The sequence below is a fragment of the Macrosteles quadrilineatus genome, unplaced genomic scaffold (assembly GCF_028750875.1).
Source record: "Macrosteles quadrilineatus isolate MER2022 unplaced genomic scaffold, UCM_ALF_1.0 Scaffold_9__3_contigs__length_116548681, whole genome shotgun sequence".
Lineage (NCBI taxonomy): Eukaryota > Metazoa > Arthropoda > Insecta > Hemiptera > Cicadellidae > Macrosteles > Macrosteles quadrilineatus.
The window spans coordinates 29,074,541-29,099,076 of NW_026542602.1; the positions used below are offsets into that span (position 1 = coordinate 29,074,541).

Here is a 24,536-nt window from a genome sequence, read left to right on the forward strand (position 1 = left end):
AACCAAATCCATAACCTAGTCCAGCCTTGGTAACAAATTATGCGATGAGATGTGATGACACTGTTGTGTTTCCGAATGTTTTGTATATAGTGAGTTTTAGATGCGTTGTTCGACCTAGCTACATGTGTACATCAAAGTAAAAACCCTGTACACATTTTTTTAAATACCTGAATTGACATTAGTTCAACTACTTCAACAAAACCATAGATGAAACATACTCCGTAGTTAGTCTATTCCAAAACTTGAACACAGCTCTCATCCTCAACGTACTCATCTATGACACAATTTTCAACCCGATTATCGAAAACTTTTGTACCAATAAATGAATTTCTGGTGTTCTTTCTTGCATTAAAAAATAAATGGTGATTGAAAGTTGGCAAAAAAGGCAAGTGCCAACCTTACAATATATATAAGCTAACCCGATAAGGAATAATATCTATTCTTTCAAAATTGATATGTCACACTTATTTCATAATTTAAAATTGTCTAAGAGCAATAAAGCATAGATTTTTGAACAGAACATTTTAAACGTATAATAAATTCATCATTTTGTTGAAACTATAAAAAACTTGCCATGCAGTGGAGAATCAATTTAAAATCATAAATAATAATGTAAACATTTCATTTTGACAGTTTCAGTAGACCTTTGAATAACAGCTGGTTCATGAAAAGTAGTGTAAAATTTTCCATATGGTCGTAATGTTAACAAAATTTCAGAGTGAACTTTAAAGGCGTCTGGGGCAGAGCCCCAAGGAAATTTGTCTCGTTTCTCTTTTACTCCCAGCCGTTCTCTCAAATTAACTGTGACAAAAACCCCGTTTTCCTCCATAAGAATAACATGGGATGGGTATTTAAAGGCCACTGGGGCAGAGCCCCGAGGGAATTCACTATGTTTCTCTTTTGATGGCTCATCTACAGACCAAGACCTTTCTTTAGACACCTCTACCGAGTTTCTACGCCCAGCTGTTCTCTCAAAATAGCTGTCACAAAGAAAAACAGTTCCAAATTAATATATAGATTAGGGCCTACAATACAAAGAAAGTACAATGTGTCTTTTTTAAATAATTTAGTTTTGGGGACTTATTTCTTTTTGCCTTATTAAATTTCCCCCAATGAGTTATAACTCACAAATCCTAATGCAGTATTCTCCTTTTTCAGCAAAATATTTAATTGGTTCCTTTATGTGCAAAATCAACTAATCTTTTTAAGCTATTAAAAAAACAATCAATTTCCGGGTTGATTAAGAAAACGCTTGTTAATTAAATATTGGCGAAATTCTTGTATGCCAGCAAAAGACTTTGAACTATAGTATTGACTGCCCGTCCCACCTCCCTCCCCCCAAAGACCGGTATAGTGCCAAGATGCGCCAGTGCAGTGCCAAAATTGACGGATTTCAAAACAGTCGAGCTAGAGGAGCTTTCGAGCTCTGAACTGAACATCATTCAGTATTAGTTGTGTAACAAACTTGAGCAATTAAAAGTTTTGTAATCTGATCGCCAATTCGTTGTCATTATCAATCGAATACGAGTGAAATGTGTTAAAGTGTTAGAGCAGACAGTTGTTGTTGTTGTTGTTGGTTTGGTATTGGTAGTGCAGAAAGACAGCTGATTTTTGTGTGGATAACAGGCCTGCAGAGTAATTTATTATAGTACTTGTAACTTGTACGTTTTATCAGACTCTCCAAAATGTCATCCTTGAGATTAGTAGTGTTCACCAAGGACGTTGCTTGCAACAGCTCACGCAAGATAATCAACAGGCGTAATTTGTTTGACATTCCTAAATCGTGTCAAAAGCGGTCTTTTTCTAACAGCGCACGAGTGTCGTCTGTATTACAACCTACGATGACAACTACAGTGGACTCCAAGAATATGTCAGCTCAAGCCGCTTCTTGTGCAAAATGTGTTACTTACGAAAATATGAATCCCCAGATAAAGGTTATGGAATATGCAGTCAGAGGGCCTCTCGTCATAAGGGCTTCAGAAATCGAAAAAGAATTAGAGCAGGTTAGTTTACATGTAGGCCGTTTAGGTTAGGTTCAATGTCATTTAAATGACTTCAATGTCATCTAGGTCCTGTCAAATCCAAGTCTAGAATAGATTTTTATTTGTTACTGTTAATTCTGTATACTATCTTAACAATTTGAAGATTAAAAGCCTTTTTAGGCCCTTGTGGTAACATAATTGATAAAATCACTTTACCTACTTATTAAGTTTAGGCTAAGTTAAATTTGATTGCTTCTAAATCTTAAGTGACATTAGGGAATCTAGAGAACCTCTCATTTTCTTAATTTGGAGAGAATGGTAGAAATTTAAAAGTAGTCACTCACATGATTGCTGGATTAGGCTATAACTTATCATTGTCAGTCTCGAAATTCATGTAGCTTTTTTAGGTTTCTCACCAGTAATTAGCTGTCTTCACGACTGTTTAGGTCGATGTGTCTTCATAAAGTTTGAGTTATCTACACAGTAGGCCTACTTAGACCTAACAGAGTTAAAAAAATGATCATCTGGAAGATAGGCCTAAGTACTGCCAGTTTCCTTGCTTAGGGGAAGTCCAGCAAAGCTAACAGCCTAGGCCCTAAGTAGTTTGAGATGTATGTTTACCTTTTGAAGCCTCTGATAATTTTTTAGGAGGAAAATTAGGCTTTCTAGCTATACCCCCTACTTATATCTAAGTTATTCGTTACTTTTCTGTTAAAGGGAACATTCATTATTAACTTACATATCCATGATTTTTTCGATATTTCAATAACTTATTTGTTTTCCTTTAAGTTTACGATCCATATTCCTCCTGTTTTAATATCTACAAACGCAGTTAAATTACAAATTGACTACTGTTCTTGTTTAGGCAAAAATAATAACTTATAGGTAAGTTAGGCCTACGTAGGATTAAGAAATGAAACTGTTCTTAACTAACCTAATCAGAAATCAGAAACTTTTTATTGCCGTAATTTGCAAGGTACATATATGACAAAGTCAACATAACTAACCAAACTTGCTGTACTATTTCAAAATTCTGTTTGATAATGGAAAAGGCATGAAGGAAATTGATCGGGATTTTGAATTAGTTAATAAGGTAAGTTTATGGACTAGTGCGCATATAACTTACTTCGAAATACAAATAGGGTACAGTTGTTACTAGAAACATATTTTTCCTCGATATATATTGTACTGACATAAAAGTTACTAAACTAATAAATTATAAGACCAATGTTGGCCATAAGTAAAATAAGTTACATAAGTTATGTTAACTATAACTTATAAGGATATTTAAGATTGAATAATCTGACCTTAATAAGGATGTCTTGATCCAAAAGAAAATTTTACTGTGCTAAGTTGCAAAAAATTTTTTTTTATAATGTTATTATTCTAAATCTATGAATATGGGATCCTACTAAAATCTAGTGCCCTGCCTAAATTGGTTTCTATGCTCTCTCTATTGTAAACCGACTCCCTACTAAGTTACAGTACTTCCAAATCTGGAATACTGGCCGTTTAAGTTACTGAATAACTCACCAACATTTCTTCTCTTGAACCTGTTGATCTCAAAATACAAAACAATCCTGATGTTTAAACATGGACATAGAGCATTTCTCTTCACCCAATTATTAAATTGGTTTGCGTCTCGGACCTCAGTGCGGGAGAGACTTGTTCGATTCCCGGCATGCCCAGAAATGGGTTTGATCCGTTTTCCCAAAAAGCGTTTGAGTATCACTCTCTTCATCTCCTCTTAAATACCTACAGTAGACAAGAAAAAAATTGTGTGGAGAATATCTCTATGAACCTAGACTGCAGTGTGAACTTGCACAGGTTGAGAAACACATTATATATAGGCTAGCCTATTTAACACAATTGGAATAAAACATTCATTCTTAGTTGATGACCTAGAACAAACAGGTAAAAAATAAACATTGATATTGTTGGTACTTGTTAGTGGAATTCACTTAGGTAGTAAACGAGGAAATGAGAAAAAAAATATACACTATCATTAATCTGACACGTACAAAAAATGTAAAATCACCAATAAATAAAACAATTAAAAAAAATAAAAAACCGCCCGAAGATACCATGGATTAGTACCTATATACCATACCTAATTTCATCAAAATCGAACCATAGGTATGGTCTGTAGCTCTGTACATATCCACACACACAGACAGACACAGATACACGGACAGACATCACTTTGAAAACCACTTTTTTGGGTTCATGAGGACCCAGTTGAAACAGCAGGCAAAATTATTTCATTCCATTTAAATATACTCATTTATTTATTTATTTATTCACGGTAACACCATTTATACAATAGTAGTTAGCATAATCAATTTACAAGATGGCATAATTTACAACGACACTACATTACTAATGCAATTAATATCAAACAACATATAATGATAAGTTTAACTTGAAAAAACTTTGGGTAAGTATGATATTCAAGGAAAAACAACCGACAATAATAACAGGCAATGCGGACAAAAAAACAATCAATAACAGGCAATGAAAGACTAAAAATAACAGGCTATAAATACAAGCTATAAATATGGCAAGCAATAACAGACAATGAAAGGCTATAATGACAGGTTATAACTAACAGGCAATAAAATACATACAAAAAAATAACAGACAATAAAAATACAGAAGCAATAGAACAACAGGCAATAAAGTACAGAGGCAATAGAATAACAGGCAATAAAAAACGCTCAATAAAATTCAGACAATAACATGCAAACTTAAAAATTACTCATGTGGTTAACATGGGAAACTCTAGAGCCAATGGGATGGAGCCCGAAAGAATTTTTAAGATAAGAATATGTCTATACGTTAATCAGGAATGTGAGCTATCATCATACCAAATTTCAACCCAATCCGACCAGTAGTTAATGTGTGATTGAACGTCAAACATACAAACAAATTATTAGTATATTTGTATTAGTATTAGTATGTGTATTTAAATATATATATATACATGAAATATGATATGATTATTAACAATGTTGAGATTTAAGTTGACTGAGCAGTAGTACTTTATCTTCAAAATATATTAATAAGGCTTCTTAAAAAGTTTTTGTTCACAAATCAACGCCGTATTAGCTAATTATATTTATCAACAATTGTATGCAATTAAATAAACAAGGAATTATTTTCATAGTATAATGTTAAATTGAATTTAATTTTAGCTCTTGACACATATGCGTGTGACAAGAAGCTGGTCAGGCCAAATTTAGCTGGGACTGATTCTAGTGTGTCTGAATGTGCCAAAATCTATGACCTTGTTGATCCTTCAACTAGAACTGTTCACATTCATTGACCTAGGCACATATAATATATAATTTGTACAACTACTTTCAGTTATAAGAATGTGGATTGCAGCATTAGAGTTTGTATTGACTTAACCTAATTATTTAGTTTTAACTGCTCATTAAATTTAATAACTGCAATTCCAAATTTTAATATTTTAGCAATATGTCCTAGAGAAAAAATATCATTTTTCTAATTTTTTACCTTTTGTGAAAAATTACCTTGGTTGTACTGTCTTGTTTTTCTTATTTACTAGTATCTCAAAAATCCTATTGTTTTATTTAGGCTCTTCAATAAAGTTAATTACCATTACATAGCCAGTAAAGTATATTTTTCAATGTTTGGCAACTTAAGATTTATGGTTACCGTATGTGTAATTTAATCAGTGGACATGTGAAGTGCTATCTTTGGTCAAGTGAGGTCAATGTTAGACTTATATCTGGTTCAGAACTAGTGAAACCGACGCTTCCTACTCAACCTTTAGACCTTTGACACATAATCAAATAGTGATATGGTTAAGTAGTTTTGTAACGGCTGTTTACTTGTTAACTGGCTATTACATGACAGTCAGGCCAGTTGATGGGGCAATATGTGTTAATTGGTGTCTCGTCAACCAATTAGAGTGGCTAGTACCCTAGGTTTCTTTACAAATGTTTTAGGAATATCTTTGTCAGTCATAAGTCATTTTAGTATTAATGTAATTTCTATGTAAAGGCTTGTAGTGAGAGTTTATTGAAAGTGTAGGGATTTCCAGTGCGCTCTAATTTGTTGAGTTATATTTATATTGAAACTCTACATGTATCACATTTTATTTCAAACAAGCGATTTTTATCATTATATCAATTAATTGTGTATTTCATTTTAAGATATTATGCCATCGGCATGTTTGTCGGAGTCCGTCCACATGACTATTATATCGTCTACCTGTATGGCTTTAAAATTTAACCAGCGAGTGAACAAGATTTGTACAAACTATTTATCCATTCTTGAACACTTAACATATGCATTAAGATTTAGCTTTAAAATCTGGAGATATCAATTGTGGATTTACATTTGAATTGGGTCAGAGCATAGCTGTTGACATAAAGGTTCTGATACCATGGATTGGCTTATCAGAACCATATCTAGTTTTTGGTAATCCAGTACATATTAGTTGCATTAGTGCAGAAATGCATTAGCCTTATCCGAACAAAGAGGTTGGGCCGAAATGTACATTTCCCATCTGCCGTCTCGCCTAGCTAATCCCTTGGCATAGATAAATCCATAAGCATGCTGACTTATAGATTTGTCATTGCTATGGATCAGCTGTGTATAATTGTTTCTGTTCAGTATTTCACTAATTTTCAAACTATTAAAAAAACACATACAAATAACTACCGGTACCATATACAGGGTGAAAATTAAGTCTTAGGGCGACTTTATAACTTTAAAATGAAAAGAGATACCATCGCAATTAAATTAAACTGGCTGGGTAGCTGAGTGGTTATAGTGCTCGCCTACTAATCAAAAAGGTCGCCGGTTCGATCCTGAGAAAAGTCAGTAGCTTTTTGATGGTTCGAAACTGGACCCAGCTGTTCCTGATCATTGGGCTTTAAATAAATGATCTTGGCTGATGAAACAGCTGATCTTAGTCAGTAACAAAGCTACACAGATCATCTCACACCATTCTACACTCATCCTTCACTCATATTTGGGTTAAAATACGCACCTAAGTGGCGTCCCCATCTTAATGATTGATAATTGATAATTGAATTGATATAAACTATTGTTTGTCATCTAGTATTATAGTCGAAGGATGAAACACACTCTGTAAATTAACCCTAAAATAAGAGAAAAACAATACAATACAGTATGTTTTGTCATACTCAAACAAAACCAGACATCAAACACTTATTAAAACTGGCCCCAGATTGTGTAGTAGGATGAAAAGTCCACTTGCAGTATCTAAAGTCAATGATCCCAGTGACAGCTGATCCTTACATTAGTCTTATGATATATCTTAATAAGAATGCATAATCAACGGTCATGTTAAAATGATAAGTTGTTGTGTAGTAGAGGACCGTTTGATTGCTGAATAAGTTAAGTGTTTAGGCATTTATGTATGTCTAATCATGACAGAATTTTTCCAAAACCCAATTTCAGATCACTACAAAATTTTGAGTGAACCAGGATTTGTAGCATTGCTAGGCATGTAGTGTATTGTGATAGCCTCTTATCTCTTATCTCGGTTAAAGGTGACTGTTACAATAAGGAAAGAATTATGTAACTCAAAAGAGAACACTAGATTACACAGCAAGTTGCCTTATCAGCTAGTACTTTATTAAAGTATCATAGTACAATGGTGACCGAGCCCCGGATTAAATTTAGAAAAACATCTATTTTTGGTAACACTCATAGAATACAACTCTCAAATTATAACTAGATTTCTATAATTTGATGAATTTGAAAATACTATTAAATTTGCTTATACAAAGTTCTAAATTTTCATTTAAGTTCACTAAAATAACAGAAGAGGTGAATGCACTTCTTGATCTTGATCAGGATTGAAATGTAATGCAATCCCAAGTGTTACAAGTGTAAGGATTGTTGTGGTGTTCAATCAATGTTTATTCTATAATTTCCTTGAAACACATACTATCTGTTTGTACAATCTAAACTGTTTTTATTTTCAAATAAAAATTCCAAAAGCCAAAAACCTGTATGAACATAAAATGACACTTCTTTGCATGTACTTAGCTCCCAAAACCATTGTATCACGGTTTCCCACTGATGTTTCATAACTACTTTATTACTCTGTCTTACCTTCTATCCCAAAATTATTTTTTTTTGTACATGTAGGTTTAAACTTTAGTATCTACCCCTACATTTACTCTCTACAAAGTTTTGTACTCAACTCATAAATCTGATGTGTTTGCTTTGTATTACAATATTAAACCAGTTGTATTTTTTTTTTACAAAAAGTTGGTACAGTATAAATAAATACCTGCATTTATGTGATCAAATGTGTTGCTAAATTGTAACCGGGTTTTACTCAAATAGGAGTCATTGTCAGGCCAGTACAGATGTCTTCTCGCTTCATTCGTAAGTCGTCAATTGATAATAAATAAATAAAACACGCACACATACACAAACATATAAAAGGACATTTATGAAAATCTGGCGTAAGTTAATGTCTAGACTAACTCCCACCCAACCAAGTTGTGTCCTGTGTCGTTGCAGTATTACCTTTAGTTTTTAATCCTAAATGTTCGTTTTTATGTTTTATTTATTTACTAGCTGTGTGCCCGTTCTATGTACGGGGATCTTATAGTAGGCAGTTGAATGTGACAAAAATCACACAATAATGGGTTTTTGGACATTTGTAATTTAATTTCTTTAGTAGGTAGGCCATGTATTCTATGGAAAAGTACTGGTATCAAGGATCGTCGTCGAAAAGGTTGTTAGATGATTAAATAGGTAGGCGTACGTACCCAAGAGATGGGCTATGGGCCTATTTGCTCTATGGTTCAGCAATTGCATTACACGGTTAGTAGAAACAGAAAGTGACACATTGGAAAAGCGAGTTTAGCACCATCCGTAAACCTCTGTTACAATCACCCACTGCAGTTGTGATTTTTTTACTTTACACTTTCCACAATCGCCATTGAAGCGCCGTCAATGAGTGGAAACCTTGTTTGTAAGCTATTGGCGATGATCATTAAGTGTCCCAGCCATATACAACACTGATTCAAGGTCTTTTTTCTGGTTATCAAAACTCAAGAACAATAATTCTATACACAAAGAACTTCTGGTTCCTGATCTGGATGATGCCTAGTTATTTAATTTAATTTACGGATATTGCACTTGCAATTAATTAAATCTGTTGTGTAAGAAAAACGTTTTTAATCTCACTTGGTTGGGATTTGCGTTCAAAACGTGATTCGAAATGGTTGCGGTATTGGTAAACAACATTTGTTAACATATCAGTGACAGCTAGAAAAAATAATCTTGATCCGAACAGCTGTTCGTTATTTCATAGACGATTATGTGATAAAAATTGAACGAAAATTTGACAAAAATCGCACAAAACTGCAATTTTGTCCGCAATTTTATTTACAAAGTAGTGAGGCCGTATTTTAATCACTAAAGACACTCTCGCCAATCCAGTGAATACATTAAAATGACTTGGATCTTGATAGGTACTCTCGTTTTCACGGAGAAGATTGTGTAAAATGCCATCTTGAGTCTTGCAGACAGACAGAAAGACAGACAGACAGACAGACAGACATACAGACAGAATAGAGATAAGACTCGTTTGTGCTTCTATAATGTATAAAACGTAAAAATAACCTAAAAATATATAATTCTGAGCAATGTACAGACAAAACTCTAATTTTATTTATATAGATTTATCATCACTTGACGACCTTAGAATGAAACGAGAAACGAGGTTTTACACCAATTTATTAATATATAAATGCGATCAGGAGACTAAAATTGAATTGAATTTTTTTTTTTCCAGGGAGCGAAGAAGCCTTTCAATGAAGTCATCAAAGCCAACATTGGAGATTGCCATGCCATGGGACAGGTGCCCATCACGTTCATCAGACAGGTCAGTTGTCAAAGTGTTAGGAACAAAGATTTAAAAACTGAAATTCTTATGTGGATTATAAATCTAAATCATGAACCGAAACTATTGTGGTATACTTTTACTTGCTTTCTACAAATGTGAAGCTTGAAGTTTAGAGAACTTGCTGATAAAAAATTAAGCTTAACAACTTTAGCTTAAGATCTATGATTTGGCCTAACAATTAGAGTCTATAAAAAATAAACCATGTTTTAAAATACCGGTAGGTAGTTTATACTTATCGAGGGAAAACATTACCATCTTCATGAAGAAGAACAGACTCTTTTGCCTAAGCCTCCTGTACCGACAGTATTTTTGAAGTATATATTGAAGTTGTGTTTTAATTGTCTGTATGTGTAAAACATCAAGGAAGCTACTCAAGTGTTTGAAATTGAATAAAATTCTTATTTATACTTGGCGGAAATGACATCTCTTAAACCGGACAATTTTTATCTGCACATCGGTTTAACCGGACTAGATCGGCAGGAAGTGGGTGGTACTGAAATGACTGTTCACGTGGGAAAGATCTGAGACCAGTTATCTCGTGTCTAAATACAATGCTATCCTAAATTTAAGTCAAATACTTGGGTTACATAACAAGTTTTTGGGAACCTCGGTTTAACTAGAAAAACCATTATTCGGACTGGCCTTGGTCCCGTGGAGTCCGGATAAGAGGGGTTCTACTGTATTATCAATATATAAAGAAAATAATTAGAGCTTTTTGAGAGAAAAAAAAAACTAGATAACAAATTTTTTCCATAATTTATTTACAGGTGCTGGCGTTGGTTGCTCTTCCAGAACTCTTAAATGACCCAAGATTCCCTGATGATGTAAAGAAACGAGCAAAAGATGTTCTGGCGGGATGCAGGGGCGGAAGTGTAGGTAGGTATTATTGTACTAATCAACTTTATTTACTTAAGCCATTTATTAAAAAATATATTTAGCCTCTACTTCTTCAATCTTCTTCATTGGCTCTCAATATTCTTGTGTCTTTAACTTTCTCTTTACACCTCTTCTTGGGCATCCAAGGGGTCTTCTATTGTGCAGGATTTCCGACAATATTTATTTTATCGTAGCTTCACCCTTTGTATCAAATTTTTCTAAAAAAAAAAACTGCATTTGGCTTCAGAAATCGAATCTGCTACTTGAAACAGATTCTATAGTTCCTATTAGGCTACGCTTTATTCTCTATGTCATTTTGTTAACCTTGTGCTTGCTACTCTTCAACCTATGAGTAAGGTACGCCTATTTTAAACTAAATCAGTTGGACACCTCGACAAAATACTGTACGTTTGAAAGTTTTATGCCAGGTTTAATTGTAAATAATGCCATTAGAAAATTTAAATAGTATATCATCCTCGGCATATAATATGGATGCTTGGATAGTTATAGTATAAATTTATTTAAAATTGTTTTGATGTGTGATGTGGTGTAGTTGGCAACAAAAACGGTACCTTCCCAAATTGGGGTATCCAACTGTCATTGCATGATTGGAATTTTTTAACTTGAATGTTGGTAGCTATTGAGCCAAATTAAGTCACCATACGGTTAGAGTAAAAAAGAACAAAAAAGCCTTCACTCATACTAGGTTTTCAGCATTAAACATAATAAAACCCTGCCATTTGCACATTCACAGCTAATTTGTTAAACAATTCTGTCCTAACAATGTAAACTTGCTATTTAAGTCATAATGTATGTGTATGTGTTAGGTTCTTACACAGACTCTCCCGGTATCGAGATAATCCGCAAACACGTCGCACAGTACATTGAGAGGAGGGACGGAGGAATCCCTTGCGATTGGCAGAACGTCATCTTGTCTGCCGGTGCTTCTGACGGAATCAAGGTAAGACGATTCTGTTGCTGGTTTGACCCTAAGAAGTCTGTGTCTTTTGGATGGTTGGTCTATATTGGGCTTTTAATAAATGACCTAAAACAGCCAACTGTTATTTTAAGTGACAAAGTTTCATAGATCATCCACATCTTTTTACACTCAGTCTGCATTTATACTCAGTTGAAAACTTGTACACAATGTATGGTGCTGTCTTAGTCAAGTGATTTAGTGGATTAGATCAGCAAGTTTAAAGCCCCTATCTCAATTTCATGTACACATTTTTCTACTTCATCCTGAATGATGTTTAATGAGAAAATTATTTGGATGGCCAAATCTGTGGTAAATAGATGGATTACAATCTCCTGTACAAACAAATTTAAATAAAAAAGTTTAGTGTATATAACAATATTTTCACCCAAGGTTTCAGTAGGGAAGAATGATGTGTTCAGGTCCCTTACCCTAAGGTCCCTTAGTGTAAAATAGGATTTGGGCTGTTCCTGTGCAAAAAACTTTATAAATGGTTATATGGTGTAGGAAAATAATTAAAAAAAAATAAAATAATACAGGGACCTCCCAACACAAACCTTCCATGGTTGAAAATGCTGTCAGTGATCACTACCAATGAATCGTGTAATGTTTGTTGTGCTGTGTTTTTTTTTTTTTTTTTTCTGTCAGAATGGAGTCTTTCCCATTTAGGTAAGTCTGCTATGGGAAACGATAGAGTATTTTACCAGTGAACAAAGGTAGCCCTGTGATCTAACTGAGTTTTGACATGTTCCAGTCAGTCATGAAGCTACTCATCGAGAACATTGATGGCAAGCAGCCAGGAGTGATGATTCCCATCCCTCAGTACCCTCTGTACTCTGCTTCACTGGCTGAGTTCAACATGCACCAGGTAAGTCCAACCACTGCCGAACTGTTAACATTCCTCTACAGATACATGGCACAAGCAATGACGAGAGCCAGACTCATCATGTCCCCTAACATACCATATCTCGCCAATACCCTAGGCTGGCATGGTGGATAATCAGGCTAATATAGTTCACTGGCAACACTATAACGAGTACAAGAAATGAAGGAACTAATTAAGTTAGTATTCTAAAAATTGTTGTGGAGCCTTGTTGGATTTAAAGATCTGAAACCCTTCTGTTTCTAATATTAATTTTATTAAATTGGTTTACCGGTGTTTGGAAATACTAGGCTTGTATTTTCTATGTGAAAATTTCATACAGGGTGAAATTTAGCTGTATAATTTAATTAGGTGTTAAAATCATTATCAGAAAAATATTTGCTTATCAAATTTTCTGACACATTTAGAAATGTTTTAAAACAGGTTGGTTACTTCCTGAATGAAGAGAAAGGTTGGTCCCTGGAAACAGATGAGCTGGAGCGATCCTACGCCGAGGCCAAGAAGATATGTGCTCCTCGCGCCATTGTCATCATCAACCCCGGCAATCCCACAGGTAACAGCTTTCACTATTGATACAAACAACTAGACAATCCATCCCCATATCAAAGTTGTCGCCAGTTTTTCATTTAAAATTTTTGTTGATGTAAGCTGACAGATTTTGCTGATCTAAATGACTAATTTCTGTAGAATAAATAAACCTTATTACCAAGTTAAACTAATGGAATGACTTAGTGAGCTATAACAACTGTTATGACCCATCAACTATGTCAGCAACAATAAATATGGTATAAAATAGAATTTTATACACTAGCGCTAGCGCATTCTGTGACTAGCTCACACAACTAAGTTATGTTCTTTTTCATTAAAAATTGGCGACAGCTGATCCATATAGATGGGATGTCTACTTCAGCATCCAATAGTCAATGGTAACAGCAGGTGTAAATCTAATTAGCAGATCCAGTTGTAACACATTTACAACAAATCACTGGCATTGTCACCAAAAACTTCAATCACACACATGATAGCGTTTACAGCTCAAATTCCCAAACTGCCAGTCACTATTAATTTTGAGAGTAATGTATTTTTTTTACCATTCCAGTGAACCTTGGTAGACAATAGTTCCATTCACATGATATACAATTTGGGAATTTGTAGTGGTACTGCTATCTTGGCCGAAGCTGTAAAGAATGCATCACAGTTTACTGTACTACCCAACGTAATTGGTTTTGGCTTCAGTAAAAACTAATCAACTCCCCCATTGGCCATTAGTAATTATTATAATTTTTGTCTGATTTTGTACAGTCATTGCAATATAGCTTAAAAGTTCTTGAAACATTACCTCCAGTACTCCCTGTGAAAAGAAAAAAATAATAGGTACTTTAGTTTAAAAATACTAGTGCAATCAAGTTTCAAGTAACAACTATTTAATTTATAATAGTTGAGCTCAACACGTCTGTACTCTTTGTTTAAGATTTTGTCTTCCTTTTCAAAAAGACCTAGAACCAATAGGAATGAGTTTTTTTTATGTTGTTAATTCTGGTTTTCAGGTCAAGTGCTGTCTAGGGATAACATTGAAAACATCATCAAGTTTGCCCACAAGTACAACTTGTTCATTTTTGCTGATGAGGTAAATATTTTCCACTAAATTTACCTTGAAAGTGTGGGTTGGCCATAGAACAAGTAGAAAAACACTATGCACACAATATTTCGTCCCCTAAGGGACTTTGTCAAGTGTATGAGAGAAAGAGTTACAAAATGGCTGCTGTCCTAAGCCATTTTGGGACAGCAGCCATTTTGTAACTCTTTCTCTCATACACTTGACAAAGTCCCTTAGGGGACGAAATATTGTGTGCATAGTGTTTTTCTACTTGTTCTATGGCCTACCCACACTTTCAAGGTAAGCTAGCTGCTATCCTCCTTTTTCTACTATTTAAAATCCTGGCCTAGAGCCTTTCCTTAAACAAAATTTTCCACTAAATGTTCATTTCGACAGAGAAATATTTGTAAATCTTTTGGAAAAGGTTGTAAACTCTGGTTTTGCTACTAAAAAATGTTAAAACAATATTTAGAGAGTAATAAAGATTATCATAATACCCCAATGTCATATAATATCACATATTGTTATTAGTGTGTCTCCCATAGCTAAACTCCATTCATAAAATTAGGCGGTTTTAGGGGAAGATATCTTATCCCCTCTCATGTCTCCTACCATTAAATAATAGTTCAACAGCTGTGATTTGTCAAAACGTCAATCAGCTGCAACATACATTAAGCAGAAAAAAGTGGTTGGGGAACTTCCCCTCTAACCGCCTTAATATTGTGAAGGTAAAGGAAGTATACCTGTGTATGCAGATTTTGAAAAATTAAACTAAATTGGCTATTTATTAAAAACCTTGTTAGACTTAAATAGGGTTTGAATTTTCAAAATATTGTTCAAGACTTAATTATTATCTATTGACCTATCCACACTTGACCTAATTGTGTTTTAAGGTTTACCAAGATAACGTCTACGCCGAAGGCTGCAAGTTTTACTCCTTTAAGAAGGTGTTGACTGAGATGGGACCTCCTTACAGTGAAATGGAACTGGCGTCTTTCATGTCTTGCTCTAAAGGTAATTTTGTACATACAGTTTTATTATATTTTCTGTATAAAGTTGTTCTAAGAAATATATATATACATATATTGGATTGTAAAATAAGAACAAAAAATGTAATAATGGAAGAACCTATTTAAAGTGGAGGGAACAATATACAATACATACATATTTTATTTTTATACCAGCTAATTTACCCATGCTATTCAATGGAGAGGACGCTGAATAGACAAATTTGTTCCTTAAATCTGTTGCATAAAATACTTAGCCTACACGTCCTAATGTCTTTAGTTTCAGAAACTAAGTTCAATTGGATCTCATTGTTTGATAAACAATTTTAGTTTGAAGCTAGGATTACTTATAACGCTACCTAGTACAAATTATTTAAAAAATACTGTATCCACGGTATATATTCTGTAGCCTCTTTACCTGCATCATATTGTGTAAATTTTAGAGATGTGTGGATGTATGAAAAATCAAATTCGGTTCGGTTCAGACAACGATTGTTAAATTTATTGTTTTCACTCAATATCACAAAAAACACTTTAATCTTTCAATTGGGTGAAAGTCACCAATCACAAAAAATTCCAAACCATCAGTTAGCCCTCACTTTTTCAGAAAGGTGCAGTATCATCATTAGGACAGACAATTTTAAATGAACTATTGTTTGCATCATTTTGCTTCATTCACTCACGCTGTTTTGTTTTCCTGATACACCTAAATAAATTTTCTATAGAGTATTTCATGGATACTAGGATCAGTTGCAACAAAATGTTCCATGTTCATAAATAATAATATAAAGACCGTCAATTGTTGCTAAAGTGGCAGCAATAGATTCAGGCTTGCTGATAAAAGTAGATAGAAAAAAATAAAACATAGAAAAAATAAAACTCCAGGCTGTGAGCAGCAGTGATAATTTTTTTAAATTTTTTTTAACGGTACTTAGTACAGTAGATGATCAATTATCTGAAGCCAGATCATCCAAAACTTTGGTTAACCAAAAGGTTGATCGGTGTTGCAGCAATTGCAATTGAGATAATCAGTGGTGATGCTGCAAAATATGCTCATGGGTGTTGCCGTGATCGCGGGAGATGATTACCGATATCGCTAAGCCCGCAAGACATGCTCCTGAGTGTTGTCGGGATCGCGGGTGACGGGGCGCAAGAAATGCTTACAAATGTTGAACAATCATAAAAGACTTTTGAAACCAGTATAAATACATGTAATAGTATATTTCGTACCTAGGGCCGAAAATGAGGTTTTGCTGGCTCGAGATAACCTAACCAATCTTGCTGATGATGAAAAAATCTAATGAAGGTTTACTAATCGAAAATAAATAGTTCTAATACTAAGTTATAATAGCTCAAATTCAATTTTATAATGGTTTAATTATACAATTTATAATTATAATAATATTTTTTTAGTTTTTTGTCATAACCTAACCAAACTTGCTGATAGTGCAAAAATCTTACACAAAAAGTTATTACCACCGATAGGATTCGAACTTGGCACCTTCAGTTTCTCAGCCCGGCACGCTATCCATTAGACCACCTAGGCCGATGGCTCCAAACCGTATCGTTGTGATAATAGTGTTCCCTCAGCCAATAGAATGCTCTCATGTTGTCCTTATTAAAAAAAAAAAAAACTGTAGCTGAAATAAAAATTGTGGTTCCCCACTCCGCAGTGCCATGGGACAAAATCGTGATGATATAGCGAAGGCTTAGACTCCAATATAAAACAATTATATTGCAATGCTATGGTATGTGGTATGCATTCATGTTTTAAGAAAGTAAGCGGGCAGCTGATTTTGCATCCCTAAGGATGTAAAAACCTGCTCGGTCCCCAAATGACGATGACAGCTGCCAGGGCCAGCAAAACGTAACCTTCAGCCACCAATTAACATATGTAAAACAGCTAAAAACATCATAGTGTGGTGAAATAGTACATTACGTTACTAGTCCTGAAAATAAGTGTTTGCCGGACGAGTGTGGTCGTTCCCCTGCGAGACGAAGTCAAGTACGGGATTACCATACGAGTCCGGTAAACACATTTTGGACGAGTGATGTTCGATAGTTTACACTAGGCCTATAGTACTAAATCTGTACAAATCTTTATATATTACCACCAACTAAAGAACTAAAAATCACTAGTCTAGAGGTTATGTTTTTGTTTATAACTACTCATTGCCACCCAAATACAGTATAACCATCTGATTGGTGTCCGGGTTGTTTGTTGTTCAGGTTACATGGGAGAGTGTGGACTGCGTGGAGGCTTCTCAGAAGTCATCAATCTGGACCCCCAGGTCAAGGCTATGTTGGTTAAGTGTATGTTATAACCTGATTGCAGAGTTGTTTGTTGTTCAGGTTACATGGGAGAGTGTGGACTGCGTGGAGGCTTCTCAGAAGTCATCAATCTGGACCCCCAGGTCAAGGCTATGTTGGTTAAGTGTATGTTATAACCTGATTGCAGAGTTGTTTGTTGTTCAGGTTACATGGGAGAGTGTAGACTGCGTGGAGGCTTCTCAGAAGTCATCAATCTGGACCCCCAGGTCAAGGCCATGTTGGTCGAGTGTATGTTATAACCTGATTGCAGAGTTGTTTGTTGTTCAGGTTACATGGGAGAGTGTGGACTGCGTGGAGGCTTCTCAGAAGTTATCAATCTGGACCCCCAGGTCAAGGCTATGTTACTCAAGTGTATCTCTGCAATGTTGTGTCCTACAGTGCTTGGACAGGTATACACCCTTCAAGTATTCTCAATTTATTCTAACTGATAAGTTTGTGTAAATATTAGATTTATTCCACGCCACACACCAGGATGGGTGTTTTAAAGCAAATGTGAGTAAAGGACGGATGTTAAATGAATTAGCTTTGTTGCTGAGTAAGATCATCTGGTCCGTTAGTCTTGAGCAATTATCATTAGTTCAATGATCAAGGATAGCTGGATCCAGTTTCAAACCATCAAAAACCTACTGAATTTTTTCAGGGATGGAACGATGATCTTGAATTACCAACCGAGCAATACAACCATTCAGCTTTTAAGCACAGCCTGTTCTGCTATTTGCCATGATAAGATTTTAACAGTTTGTAAATCAGGATGTCTAGTAGCTAAAGTCGCTGATTTGAATTTAAAATGATATAAATCACAGGTTTTTAAGGGGACCCACAAATACAGTAAATTTTGTTATTTTATTCACTAACATTGGAAGTGAAAATTATCAACTATATAGCTCGATAATACAATCTTCCATGTGATATGACTTGTACACACTGTAGTGAGTTTGTCGAAACAATCGCTCCCATCACTTACTACCCTTGTCTGTGACAAAAGATCTTTAGTGTCAAGGGCCTGCATTGGCACCTGTACTCGAGTGAACTTGTGATTGTTTTAGCTCGCTCCATGCAACAAATTTGTCTAATCTTTTTTACCAACATAACTCTACTAACCATTACCCCCTACTATCTCCCTTAAAGCCTGGAATACTTTAGACAATGTTTGATAGGTTGATTGATTTATTGTTTTCAACGTGAATACTATTTTCTGTTTCATTAATCCTTTCCGCTTATCAACAGTTTCTGCATCTGGCGTACTTAGGCCGGATAATTGAGACTATTGCAATAGAGAAATATTGCTTTATACAAAAAAATAGAAAAATCGCAAGTTTATGCTACATGTTGTGGTGATTGTTACAGACTGCCATGGACTGTGTGGTGAACCCTCCCCAGCCTGGTGAACCGTCCTATGAGAAGTTCAAGGCAGAGAAGGACGGAGTGTTAAAGTCCCTAGCTCTTAGAGCCAAGATGGTGGCTGAGACTTTCAACAGCATTCCTGGCATGAGCTGCAACACAGTCCAGGGTGCGATGTATGCCTTTCCTCAGGTACTCTTTTTACATCCATCCTGTACATTCTAGTGTAGTAGGCTCTAGCTCAGAACCGTAGAACACACTATTTCAAGTTAGGCTTAGAGCATTATCACATTGAAGGAAGTAAAAGTCATCGGTGATTGCCGGGATTGGATCTTAAGACTCTCAGAGATAAAAGCCCTGTTTTCTCCTTGACCACAAACTCATGGTTATAGTGGGATAATCCTCTTGGGTTGTACGGTACTCTAAAGTAAGACTGTTTCTATTACAAAATGTACCTTGGGCCCTGTTTCACAGGCTTTCAAAGTTTTTTGGTGTGGTTTTTTCAATTAAATATTGATTGGTCTTCATGGCATCCATGAGGAAACTAATAATGTTTTATTTGAATTGACAAACTGCCAAATAGGCTACTGTATTTACAATTCCACACAGCTGATTTTAACACATTAAACACATTTGTTTACAACTTTAATAGATAGATTTTTTCAAATATACACCTCTTATGTTATACAAAATGAATTACTAAAAATGTACCAAGTTTTAGCTTTCAGGTAGTTTTTAAAGACTTTGACAACTTTGAAATATGTTTTGTACATAAAGGATTAATCTTGTGTTTTTTTCCATAATAATTCTTGTATATACAAATTAACTTGAAGTGGTTTACAGTTTAAGTTACCTGAGAAGGCGATCGCCAAGGCCAAGTCGCTAGGTCAGTGTCCCTCGACGTTCTACGCCTTCCAGCTGCTAGAACACACCGGCATCTGTATAGTCCCTGGTGCTGGCTTCGGCCAGAAACCTGGAACCTATCACTTCAGGTACACAAAACAAAACCAAGACAGTATAGTTCAGATACATTTTCAAATAATAAAACATAGTTTTATTAAGTAGTTTAGATGGGTTATTAAAAAAAAAATGTGGTCTGGAGGTTTTCATGTAGACAAAAGTAACACCACATTGTACTATGTTTTGTCCACCTGCATAGGATTTCCAGAGAGGGAAGATTGGTGAGGAATAAGTCTTGCTCTTACCCTTGCAATATCCAAATCAAGCTATTTATAAGTCTTGTCTCACTTTTATCACTTAACACTATTAGCTTTATTTTAACATGTTTAAAGGTCACAGGGCAGATAACAGTATGAGTTATAAAATAACTTGCTGAAGTAAAGATTGGGCTTGGATTTTGCCATACAAATGTAACTGATCCAGCAATCTCATTAAAAAGATCAACCCTTTGAGTGAGCATTTTGCCAATTTGTACTGAAATGCTCACTCAAAAATACTCAAGTACTCGGTCTCTCTGGATAAACAGTATAAGAGATCATAAATGAGAAAAATATGAATCTAACATTGACTACAGAAAGTAAGCAAAAAATATGAAAACTGCATAACTCAGCTCGGCTTGAATTTTAGCCATAACAAATCTGAGCTTTTAATCGAGGCTCTGCTAAGTGAACAGTCTGGTCTCATCTAATGCCAATAAATATTGATTTCAGAACAACAATATTGCCGCAGCCCGAGAAGTTGAAGGGTATGCTTGAGAAGTTCCGTGAATTCCACCTCAAGTTTCTGGAGCAATACAAGTAAAGCAGATCAACCATTTCATCACAAGATAGATATTTTAGTTTGATCTACGTCACTTTTCCATGTCCATTGATTTCTAAAGTTTAACTTTGTAATTAGATTTTAACTTTGGACTAAAGATATATAATTTTTATTTTACATAATTTGTTCCTTAGTGTGATACGCATTTCAGATTTGAATAGGGAATATCACTTCAAAATTAGGTATAGAATAAGTACAGTGAGCAATAACTTAATTCTCATTATCAAGAGTGAAAACTTGTATGCTTTGTTTATCAGTTGCATTGAACATGTGTTTATTTTTTAAATAAGTTTAAAATATATTTTAACCCTTCTGTGAGGTGCCAGAATTAACTTCTTAACAAACCTTGTAGTGTATTATTTGAACGTCTGAAAGTCAAATAAAAAATTATATAACCAAAGACTTGTTTGTATTAATCTAAAAAACTACTTACAGAAATTTTAAAAATAAAACTAAAAAGCTTAAATTTACAAGTGAAATTTTGCAATTTCTAAATCAATTGCTGTTATTTATTTAACATAAGATGCTCTACTGTTTTGAATTCAGGAATTAACTGGCGGCTATTATCCTCAATAATAATGAACATAAAACTTCCATGATTAAAACAAAATACAGGTATTGGTTGTAATGTTTAGAAGTGACATGTAAAGTATTTAATTTATCGTTATCTATATATTTAGATGAATATGTAGGTTTTTGAAGTCCTCATTTTGTGTATCAGTTATTTTTGTATGTATTTGTTATAAGCTATGTGTTATTTATTGAAATGATTATAAAAAATTAAAGGCAGGTCAGTAAGTGTTATTTTTTTATTTTACTAATCCTTGAATACTAAACCAAAGAACCAAATTATAAATTTAAGTTATACTATAGCAGCGATTGCTGCCCTTCACCTCCGTTGTACCTAATTTAGCCTTAACCCTATGCTCTACCATTCCTAACTCTCCTTCTTAGTCACTGTCTTCCCCTGACACCATAAATATCAACATTGCATTACCATTCCAACCTAAATACATAACACTAAAATCAATAAGCAAACAAATACACAATGTTTACATCAGCTGGTATATTTAAAACAGCTTATAGAAACACTTAAGCAGTAATTACATTAGAAAATGACTGGATATTTGACGGCCTGTGGAGCAGAGCAGAGGTAATCTTTTAACACTTATGATAGTTTTCCCACCGTCCTTGGGCCTTAAGCTTTAAAATGAACCCTCAACAGCCATGCTACTCTTTTCCTAGCTTGAGATATTTCGTGGGGACAGATTTGATTACGGAATTAAATATATAGATTTATGATTATAATTTCGGAATTTACATACATTTCTGGTACCGGTATATTGAGGCTTATTGCATAAACATAGATTATGTTATTTAAATGATGGCTATTCAAGGCCTGATGATATAACATTACGAACTTTTAACTTAATTACATGAGCAAAATCAATTTGATGTTCTTAGCATTCTCTCAATTTGCTAATTATTGGGACCACCAGTTTTGATCGCTGTGGTGTCCTTAATGAGACCTTAATATGAAGATGTTCCCTAAAACCTTAAGAGAACAAAAAAAACCGGCGTGAGTGAGTGAGTTTAACTCCCACCGGTTGGGTAAAAAAAACTAGTCAGTAGATTACCAAAACATTTTTATTTAGTTTATCCTATTTTTATGGGTTGCCATTTTGCAATGGCAGTTTTGCATGAATGTCAAATAATCGCAACATACAGTATTTTTATACAGAGCAAAAGAAAAGAACAATCATATTAATACCATTGAGCATATTATACTACAAAATGAATAACAATTAGGCCAATGTCGAATGGTGAAATTAATGAGAACATAAAATGGAATACTCTAACTCAAATCTGTTTTGATTTGGATCAGTCAGCGGCTCTGGTTTTAAACGCCGCAGAAGTACGGTAGCACGCTCAAGGGGGGATTTTTGAAAAGATTTCCTTGAAGAGTGGTCTCCAGCAGCTAAAGACGCAAGCTGGTAGCTGTTTTTGCGGTTTTCCCTTCAGCCTCTTATTGTCCGTTTCTCTAAAACCTGTACCCAGATTACGTATGTAAACATCAATTTGGGGCGGTTGATATTTACATTGTGTCTTTTACGTTTATTCTAACAATCTCACAAACCAGCATGAATGGACTATGGGAACAGGGGTTTCCCTATTTGCACGCTCAAAATATGTAGAGCTTAAAAAAATATTTTGAAGCGTTAGTGGTTATGGAGAAAATTAAAAACAAATTTTAATTCTGATGTTATTGCACACTCGGACAGGGCAACTAACTTCTGCCTGGAATACAGTGGCCAGTTTCCCCAGGCTTACGCAAAACTGCGCCTTGGGTCTGACTCCATATATTCCTGCAAAGTGCCCGTTGGCTTTTTAGAGCCATCCGTATACCAAGTGATCCCCTTTTTCATGTATTCAGGTTCACCCTTATCCCAGGCAGCCCTGTAAACAATGTTGACATTTTATGGCTTTTTTAGAACTTGATCTTCACTATCCTGTCTGGTAACATTTCCAAGGTGCCTGTCTGCACCTTGTCCACAATTCTTGTATGCTCACTGGAGGCATTATATTTCCAGTTGCCACTGCAAACCATTCCTGTAGGCTGCCATCCTTGCCTCTCCTTTCACAATAATGTCGAGAGGTGGCAGGTTTAGCCCTCTTTCCAGGGCTATAGTTTTGGAGTGCCTCTCATGACTCCTGTGATGCTAAGGCATGCCACTCGCTGGATCTTTTGTAGTCTCTTTACAGCGGTAGTTTGCATTACCTTGGTCCACCAGACCACCGAGCCATACACCATCATCGGTCTTGCAACCCTATCTATAACCAGTTAGTAATTTGTGGGCGTAGACCCCAGGTCTTCCCAACATGAGTCTCATCATCATAAGTGTGTGGCTGGCACTGGTGATTTGTTTGTTCCTAGCAGTTTTTGTGTGTGTTTTTTAAGAGTTTAAATGTGCTATGTCGTAGCCAATGGGAACACATGTAATTCAATTGCATTGCAAGACAATGAAAATTCAAAGTTCCTAAAATTGCATGGTCACTGTAAGATGCAATCAAACGATGCACCTGTATTACTTTCAAGTATCGTCTTGAGTGATGTAAGAAGTATGAATTTTCTTCTATTTTCTAATCGGTTCACATGACTTGACTGTCACAAATTGTCGACTAAAATGCAAAAAACTTAGCACCTGCACAACTCTCAACAATACACTCTGCCATTGTTGGCTTTCTGAGGTAAAAAACAAAAAAATAATAAAAAATATAGACTATGAAGAGTGGGTCGTGTGGTCCACTGGTCCACTCATTACCAGGAGGTATGATCATAAAAGGCTATTCGTGTTATATTTTCACTTTTCAGAAGGACGATCTTGTAAGGAATCATTCAGGTCAGCTGCAATTTTGACTCTTCCCTCACTATCCTTGAGACCCTTTCATTTGTAAAAACCCATCAGTCATTTTTTAACACCAACATTAACTCTAGTTTTCCAGTAAATATACCTTACGCACATCATATAACTTAAAAATTCCCGTCCACTCAACTTCATTTTTCCAACATCACCTTCTGTACAATGGAATTCTACTTTTTAACCAACTTCCTCAACATCTAAAGCTGGAGACTCATCTGATCAGGTTTAGGAGAAAACATAAAAACAGTTTGGTTGAAAATGCTTGCTACAGAGTCCGCGATTTTTCCACTGACATATACTCATAGTGATTTCTGTCCTGTTAGATTTACTAGAATTAAGGTTAAATTGTTTTAGTTAGTGGAGTTTTTTATATTTTATCTTTTGTACATTTCATTGTAAACTTGACTATTCCAAT

The 24,536-nt window shown here is 35.0% G+C and overlaps 1 protein-coding gene across 1 annotated transcript; it reads left to right on the plus strand.

Moving 5' to 3' along the window:
- The first annotated feature begins 1,375 nt into the window (after positions 1-1,375).
- Positions 1,376-21,503, plus strand: LOC129002729 (alanine aminotransferase 1-like). The gene is made up of 12 exons (XM_054430752.1): positions 1,376-2,003; positions 9,799-9,888; positions 10,677-10,785; positions 11,613-11,746; positions 12,516-12,629; positions 13,068-13,197; positions 14,192-14,271; positions 15,135-15,255; positions 17,847-17,968; positions 18,927-19,112; positions 19,764-19,912; positions 20,591-21,503. The coding sequence occupies exons 1-12, from the start codon at positions 1,686-1,688 to the stop codon at positions 20,679-20,681; spliced, it is 1,644 nt and encodes a 547-aa protein (XP_054286727.1). The 5' UTR covers positions 1,376-1,685; the 3' UTR covers positions 20,682-21,503.
- The last annotated feature ends 3,033 nt before the right edge of the window (positions 21,504-24,536 follow it).